The sequence below is a fragment of the Lupinus angustifolius genome, chromosome LG19, assembly GCF_001865875.1.
Source record: "Lupinus angustifolius cultivar Tanjil chromosome LG19, LupAngTanjil_v1.0, whole genome shotgun sequence".
Taxonomy (NCBI): domain Eukaryota; kingdom Viridiplantae; phylum Streptophyta; class Magnoliopsida; order Fabales; family Fabaceae; genus Lupinus; species Lupinus angustifolius.
Window position 1 is genome coordinate 6,055,278 of NC_032027.1, and position 9,384 is coordinate 6,064,661.

The 9,384-nt window shown below is 31.6% G+C and overlaps 1 protein-coding gene across 1 annotated transcript; it reads left to right on the top strand.

The window, feature by feature from the left end:
* On the top strand, positions 6,944 to 8,173 carry LOC109333939. Its single transcript, XM_019569520.1, has 2 exons — positions 6,944 to 7,109; positions 7,643 to 8,173. The coding sequence occupies exons 1-2, from the start codon at positions 6,945 to 6,947 to the stop codon at positions 8,171 to 8,173; spliced, it is 696 nt and encodes a 231-aa protein (XP_019425065.1). The 5' UTR covers position 6,944.

Genomic DNA, 9,384 nt, shown 5'->3' on the forward strand with positions numbered 1-9,384 from the left:
TGAAGAGAATCTTGTAAATACAACCTATCAAAGAGATCGACCTATACTCATTCAGCGACAAGGGATTCACTTTCTTGGGTCTAAGGCACACAAAAGACGAATTGGCTCCGGCTACAACTTTCCCATTCACATGAAACCTCTTGTTTGATTACCTATAGAAAGATGTATGTAGATAATTACATGAAACCCTAGAGTATGGTAATATTAGTCAAGAGGTAGGCAATGTTAAGGTTACTCTTATTTTCAAAATTGTGAGTGTCTTAGTGTTTGCCTTAAATTAAAATAATAGAAGGATTGGAGTCTTAGGTATTATCTAACTTCACCTAAGTTGCTCTTCACCCTCTATGTGTCTCTTGACGAAAGTCGAAGATAAAGTTGAAAGACTCAAAAGATTCGACAAGTTATTGTTGATGAAAACTATGTACCTTTTAGGAAATACTGAAGGTTTATAAGAATAAAATTACACGATATATTTTGTATATATAATATTGAACAATATAATATATATACTATTTTTAACATTTTGGTTGTACTTTTTGAACAATGTGTACTTGTAGCCTTGAACAATATAGCATGTGATGTATGTTTGTTGTTTTTGAACAATGTAATTTATGTTTTAGAATAGGTGGTATTGGCACAATAGTATTGCCACAGTTGTATTTCAAATTAAAAAATATATATTTTCAACCTCAGTTCATTACCTTGAACGAGGTCGAAAATCATGAAACACCCTTGGTTAAGGAAATGAATTGAAGTTGTTTATCAAGGTTTAATATTAGTTTATTTTTATAATTCTCATCTTTTCTAGACTTTCAACTTCGGTTGTAAACCGGGGTTGAATTAGCTAACTTTCAATGTTATTAGGATAAAGATTAATTTTATAATCGAGGTAGAAAATCGATTTTAGGCTGAGGCATATTCACTTGTTGCATTAGTGAAAGGTTTAACCTCCTAATTATTATGTTGTGATTAGGGATTTGATTCCCTTTATTTTCATTAGAGATTCTGTAATAGCCTTAAGCCCCATTATAGAAAGTGATTAGCTTGCCTCACTGGACCTGAATATATGAGAATTCAAGATAAACATGGGATAATTTTAAAAAATACAAATAATTTAAGAAGGGTTTTTTTAACATTAAACCTAAGAAATGAAAATAATTACCTCAGTAGACAAGTAAAACAAAAACAAAAACAAATGGTATAATTCCTCATAATCCTCTCGGTATTAAGAAAGAAGTGATATAAAAAAACAAAGAAAAAATAAAATATAATAACATTTATTTATTTTAAGATAATATTTTTATCCTTAAAATTAAAAAGTGAAATCACCACTTTCATATACCAGATAATATTCTGACTGAGTTGGACAGGTTTGATACTCCATTTAGTGGTCCCTCCCTGTTAATTGTTTTTACTATAGAAATAGAAATCATGAAATTGGATGTAGTAATTATCGAGACATGGATAAAAATGGACCACCCAATTGTCAACTCCTTATTATTAAGTTTGCTGACACTTCTCCTACATGGACATGGACAGTGGAATATGAACAAATATCATCTCTACTAATCAAGAGATAAAATATATTTCTTCATTTATTTTTACTTATAAAAGTGTAATCTTATTATAATTAAAAGAATAAATATATCATTAAAAATTATATTTTTATTTACTTTTTAAAGTATTTGTCTCTATATTAATGAAGTGACATATGTAATTAGAAGATAAAATATCAACTCCTGAATTTGAGTTTGTGATGAGATGTAGAAGGTTACTTCTCCTAGGTACATAATTCCCTTCGCACATCAATTTTGATTTTCTTTTTGAGCTAGGACATTGAAATCTTAACAAATAAAATGTGATACACTTTTTGATTTGAACCGCATGTCCTCTAATAAGATAATTACATTCAGATTAGTAGAATTATTATGCATTGGCAATATTTTACCACCAGCATACATTTCAAAATGTGATACACTTTGTATAACATAGTATTTATTCGCCCATGCGATTTCAAATTGATAATGACAATTATCTTTAAAAAAAACATACAGGAATAAGACTTCATTCATGTTTTAGACCTAGAAACCCAATCCACCCTTCAAAATTTTAGAGGCAAATCTTTCAAATATTGTAACTATAATGTTGTTTGGTACATGTGATGGCATAATATCTAAACATTATAATATTAGAAAATTAATGTATATAATCTTGTAACAAAACAATATAAAAAAATGTTGCACTATTTAATTGTTGAAGCATCTTAGAAACCAGTATCATGTTTTAAATATTATATTTTAAAATAGTAACATTAGCCGTAATAAAAACTATATATTAAGGCTAAGGCTAATGTTACTAGTTAAAAATATTTAATAGATAAAATATCTTAATTAGGAAATACTAATTTTAAAATTTTAATTTATTATAAGCAATAGTTTTATATAACAATTATATTTCAATTCTTAATACGCATCATTAGGATGCTAATTTTTTGGGGTCTATGATCAAGACTAATGATTAGGTAAAACTCAATCCAAAAGTGATTATGCCACTCATATTTGATTTTGAAAGTAAAGTTTGTCTCCCACACAATCTAATTCCACTACAAGTCAACAACTAACCAATGTCGTACTAAGAAATAAGTGAGACTTCTATAATTGTTTGTCTATGTAGCCACAATTAATTAAAATCTGATTAATTGTTAAGCGTGGAAGTAATTTTAATTGAGTATTTTTTGACTTAAAAAGTATAAAAGTGTACATGAATGTTATTCATGATATGCATTGAGTTAAAAAGTTGAACTATTCTTATTACACTCCTTATATGTCATTTCAGATACAAAATAGGGAAAAAATCAAGGAAACTATGTTTGCTTTGACTATTTTTTATTCTTGATTTCAATGAAAGAACAAAAAGTGAAAACATGTTTTTATTGCTATTCATGAGTGTGTATTTCCCTACTCACCTCTACTATAACATTCATATCATATGTATCCATGTTTTCCTGAGATGGCTTTGATACCACACTGACCGGGAGCCTCCTATCATGATAACACACCAACAAGGTTCACTAACCGAGACTTCAATGAGCCAACCATTGGATGTTATATGTCTCAAGTTCCGACTACTCTTATATAATATGTTACCATAATAGGCAGGACCGTAGCATGGATCTGAAGTCAGATGTTCTTTTCTGATGCACATGATCCTCATAGAGGCAAGTGCATAACACAGTAACACCTCTGTATAGGGTTATGGTATAAACATTATAGCTATGATATTCAGAAAGATAAGAAGCTTAGAAGGAAGACATGTATATGAAAAAACACAAGTTTTATTTCGTTCTTGTTCTGAGTACAATGTGGTCTAAGCATTCCTATTTATAGAAGGAAGCATACCTTTATATCTATCACAAGAATCTTACAACTCACTACACCTTATCTTACAGTATCATACCACACCATTCTCTAGCTTACAACTCAACACACCTTATCTTACATGATAATATATATTACATCACATTTTATTTTATTTTACAACTCATTACACTTTGTCCTATATGATACCATGTTTTATCCTTACTTTGGATTATTTCGGGAAGATTCCTTCTTATCTTGAATTCTGACTTGGAGAGAGATTATAATAAAGCCATTCTTCAGAGTCTACACTTCCATACATAGTGTACCACCATAGTGGCCTTGTCTCTTCATAATGGACTTTCTCTGCCAGCAGTATATCCATTGTCGCGACCCAATTTTCGGTTGGAAGACCGGCCCTGCGACTTAGGAAGAGGCGAACTCGATTTCTACCTCTCCCGATTGATTTGGAGTCGCTACTACGTTTTTTGCGGTTAAAACGTAGAAAACTCTAGTTTATGCCCAATTAGGATAATATGATCTTTGAATGGGGATTCTGAAATCAGGAGTCGATTATGGATCGTGAAAGGTATTAGCACCCCATCTGCCCGTATTAAAACAGTACCCTCGCTAATCTCACATATTTTTATACCCTTAAAAATTATTCATTCAAAATTCAATTAGTAAACAACATATTTTTATTTTTATATTTGCATCTGACAAGAAGTTATCTTGCTCATACGTATCCCCGGGTGCAATAGGGAAATCAAGACTATGTAGTTCTAGTTCAAAAATTGTTTAGTTACTTTGGTTGATTGTTAGCGATTTGGAAAATACCAATAGGTTCAAAGTATTGATTTATTGAATTGATTAATTTGAAATTGTTTAAAATATATAATATTTTCGATTTGATGAAACTAATAGTTTAGAAATGGTGTTGGTCATAGACTTTCTCCTCGTTTTTAGAGGAGTTGGAGACAACTCGAACCATGACATCATTATAAAAATCTCATAAAATTTATTTGGTAAAATAGTTTCTAATTATTTATACATATAGAATTTGGCGATGAAATAGTTTATTAATTATATATATATGGAATTAATAGTTTTAGAGATAGTGTTGGTCGTAGACCTTCTTCTCATTTTAGGAGAAGTTAGAGACGACTCGAAACATAACCTTACTATAAAAGTTCCATAATTAATTTAGTGATAAAATGGTCATGGACAATTTTCATATATGAAATTAAGCGACACAACCGTTATGAATTACTTTTATATAGAAAATTAATAGTTTAGAGACGGTGTTGGTCGTAGACCTTCTTCCCATTATCAGAGAAGTTAGAGACGACTCGAACCATAACCTTACCATAAAAATTTCATAATTAATTTGGTGATAAAATGGTTATGGACAATTCTCATATATGAAATTAAGCGACACAACCGTTATGAATTACTTTTTTATACAGGGAATTAATAGCTTAGAGACGACGTTGGTCGTAGACCTTCTTCCCATTTTTGGAGAAGTTAGAGATGACTCGAACCATAACCTCACTATAAGATTTTCATATTTAACTTATTTAATAATATAGTGTTGGATTATTTTTATAATTATGGAACTAAGTAATAAAATAGGATTTTTTTGAAATAATTGAATTTAAACTGTTTGTGAGATAGATGAAGTAACAAAGCTAATGTTCATCCTGCATCTAGTCTCAAATAGGTTTTTTGAAGTAGTAAAAATTAAACCGTTTGAGATACTTTATTTTTAAAATTAGGAAAAAAAATTCTTTTTGATTTGACATACCTTTAAAGCAGTGTTGTTAGAACCGGACCGGACGGTCCGACCGGTCTAACCACTGATCGGACACGAAAACGGTTCTGGTTTGCCGTCTTAATCGAATGAGAGTTGGACCGCTTTGAATCGGAAAAAATCCGGTCCGACCATGTTAAACCCGGTTAAACCGGATTAACCCGGGAAGTAAACCGGACGGCTCACTTAAAAATAAAAAAATGGGACAATGTTCTAATATTTTGTTTTACTACGGTCCAAAAAAAGATAAAGATGTATTATTTCAATATAATTATACATAATTATTAATTATATAAAGTTTTACATTTATATATAACTGTATATTTATAAATAAAAATTATTAATTATGTACGAAATCACCCGGTCAGACGGGACGATTTAACCGTTTAAACCGGTTAAACCTAATACGGGACCTCTGCCGGTTTGACGTCCGGCTCAGGTTTCACAACACTGCTTTAAAGATTAGTTTTTAATTACTTTTTGTAAGCACAAGTATAAAAATGAATGATTTGTAGTTCCTAATTTTTAATTTGATGGTTGGGTAAAAGGGAATATAAGGACTTTAGTAGAGTTTTGTTTGACATAATAATATGATTGTTATACAAATAATACTAAGGAATTAAAAATAATTAAAATAAATAAATAAAACTAATTAAAAAAAATAAGTAAATGAAAAAAAAGGAAATAAAAGATCAATACCAATGTTATTAAAATCGATTCGGACCGGGCGGTTCGACCGAAGAACCGGCCAACCGGTCCCATAACCTGTACGAAACAAGTGTTGTGCCGGCTAAGCATCAAAACCGGTATAAACCGGAGAAAAACCGGTGAACCGTGTCAAAACCGGTGAACCAGCCGAAATTTGATTGAACCGGCTGGTTCATACGTATAATTTTAAAGAACCCCACATAGGCACATACCACATAGAATTAGAAACCCCTTTTCTTCATTCACACGAACAAACCCTTCCTTCCTTCTCAATTCTTAATCCCATTTCTTCTTAATCCTTTTTCATCTCACTTCCACACTTCCTTCCTTCACCATCAAAGTTCTAAGCTTCCTTCTTCTTTTCTCAGGTAAGATTGTTCATTTCAATATAGAAATGTTATCATAAAAGATAGTTTTTGCCTTTTTGGGTTATTCCAAAAACAAACCCTGAAATTTTATTCTTGTAAATGACTATGCTGCTATAATTCATCCATACTCCATGTTCTACATGCAAAATCTTTGTTTACCATGTTGAAGGTGTCATTGCTCAATTTAACTCTTTGGAACAACACTGGTTAACTACTTTGATATCATGCGATTTTATTCTGATTATGTGCTTCTGGTTATACATTTTTAATGTTAAGTTAGCGCTTGTTTTATATGATTAATATTTTTCTATGATCATTTTTTTGGATCTGTCTTGCAATCAAATTTTACATTAAACACAAGTTAATAATATTTGACAGTGACCATAGCTACCTGATAATGAGGAATTCTCAAACCATGGTGCTTAACACAGAAGAACAATTTAGATTTTGGTAAAAGCAACTAAGCCATGAAATTGATTGGTTGTGTATCATAAAAGTTTAGGCACTTTTGAGATATTTGTTGATTTAGAAAATGAGATGCATGAATTCTAGTCCTCCAAAAGTTCTTGATTTCATTATCTGTCCTACATGTCACTCTTTATCAAGAGTATTACTTATATTATTACACATTCATATATTCAACAATAGGCACATCACAAGTTATAATGGAATTGTTTTTAATTGCTCATGTTATAGAAATAGATGACATATACTGAACCCGAATTACCAACATCACAAGAAGCATCAACAGAAAATACTTCTGCAAGTAGTTATAGGGGGAAATCAGATCCAGCTTGGGCGCATTGCAAACAAGTTATTGCGGAAAATGGAAGCACGATTCTATTGTGTCTTTTTTGCATGAAACAGGTTACTTGTTAACTTTTCCTCTTAATAATCAAATGGATTTAATTTTGATGCACTGTCAATGTAAAAGTTTCTTACGCAGCCATGTCTTCGCAAATATTTGACTCACTATAGCTACATCAAAAGTGTCTTGGTTTTTCTGAAGCAAGCTAACTGAAAATATGTACATTGACTCACCTTTAGCACTAATTGCAAATATTCACATGTTAGAAGCAAGCTGATTGAAGAATCTGTTTTTCTAGGGATAATTCGATTCATATTGCAAAATAACTTTCCCAACATTAGTTTTTGTTACCATTCCCAATGATAAAAACTTTCTTAGTTATTCTTTCATAATCCATTTCTTAGTGCTTCTTACCTCACCATTTTCATCCATTTGTTTTTATCTGTTTTATATATTTTAATTTTTTCTAATTGTTTGCAGGTACTTGATTGTTGAATTGGAGAAGTTCTTTTTTATCCTTTTGCAGGTCCTTGTCATTCTAGATGATCCTTGTCAATTACTTACTAATTTTTCTTCTTTTTGCATTCAATAGATTAAAGGGGGTGGCATCAGTCGGTTTAAGGCTCATTTGGCCGGAATAAAAGGACAAGTTGAAAAGTGCAAGAAAGTTCCAACAAATATTCAACACCAAATACAGAAATCAATTGATGAAATCAAGAATAAGAAAAGGAGAATAGAAGAGGAATATGAGGATAGTAATCCTTGTGATGAAGTTAATGATTTATTGCACACTCAACCAATTGAAACACCTCATACATCTACATCTCAAAAGGGGAAAGGTCGCATAGGCTCTTTCTTCATGCCTAAAACAACTCCTGGTGCTCAACCTACTTTAAAAAATGTATTGCAAACTAAGAAAATGATTGAGAAATGTGACCTAGCCATATCAAAATGGATGATTGATGCTTCTGTGCCATTCAATGCTGTTAACTTAGCATACTATCAACCCATGATTGATGCAATTTGTAGCATGAATCCAGGTTATAAAGCTCCAAACTTTTATCGTGTTCGTGGTCATTTATTAAACAAGTGGATTGAAGATGTGAAAAATACTTGTCAATGATTATCGATCGATTTGGAAATAAACAAGTGGATTAAAGACGTACCCTTTTTAATTTTCTCGTCTACTATCCTAAAGGAACCACCATCAAAGTTCTAAGCTTCCTTCTTCTCTTCTCAGGTATTTTATTCTAAGCTTCCTTCTTCTTCTCTTCCTTCCTTCACCATTTCTTCTTAATTTAACTCTTTGGAACAACATTGGTTAACTACTTTGATATCATGTGATTTTATTCTGATTATGTGCTTCTGGTTATTGGAGAAAGAGTTCCCTAACCTGTTTTGGTCTCCATGTGCGGCTCGTTGTATAAAATTGATGATGCAAGACATTGGAAAGTTACTAGAAGTAGCTGAGACGGTATCACATGCTACAAACATTACCAAATACTTATATAATCATTGTCATCCATTATTTCTAATGAGACAATACACTCATGGAAAAGAAATACTTCGTCCAGCTCCAACTCGCTTTGCTACTAATTTCGTAGCATTACAAAGTATCTTGGCGCAAAAAGATGCACTTAGATCTCTGGTAACATCTAGAGAATGGACAAGCTCAGCTTACTCTAAAGATGCTAAGGCAAAAAAATGCGTGGAAGAAGTATTGGATTCAAACTTTTGGAAACAATATGCTGATATTGTCAAACTTACCAAGCCGCTTGTTCGTGTGTTATGTATTGCTGATAGTGAGGACAAGCCTGCGATGGGTTTTCTTTATCAAGCAATCTTTAAAGCTAGACATGAGATGGAGAGGAGGTTTCAAAGAAACAAGACTAAAGTGAAGCCTTATTTGGATATTATGGATAGTCGTTGGGACTTGCAATTGAAAAGAAATCTTCATGCTGCCGATTATTGGCTAAACCCGCATTTTTCTTCAATGTTGAAGAATTTGAAAAACATAAGTTCACAACATCTGGCCTTTTGGATGTGATTGAGAAGTATGCTTATAATGATCTTGATTTACTAGATAAGCTAACAAGTGAGATGAGAATATACAAAAATGCTGAGTTAGATTTTGGAAGGTCAGCTACAATACGTAAACGAAGTAAAGTAATGCCAGGTATAATTAGTCTCTCATAGTTGATAATTTTATTTAATTTTTATTATTTCCTTTCATTATGGTTAAGTAAATTTAAATTACATGCAATGCAGATCAATGGTGGGAAACTTATGGATGTCGTGCACCAAATTTGCAAAAACTGGCAGTTCGAGTTCTAA

What these genes read in the sequence shown, in the direction of transcription:
- LOC109333939 (XM_019569520.1), top strand. Translation starts at nt 6,945, where the DNA reads ATGACATATACTGAACCCGAATTACCAACATCACAAGAAGCATCAACA. An exon ending in GTCTTTTTTGCATGAAACAG is followed by an intron (nt 7,110 to 7,642) that starts GTTACTTGTTAA and finishes TGCATTCAATAG; the next exon opens with ATTAAAGGGGGTGGCATCAG.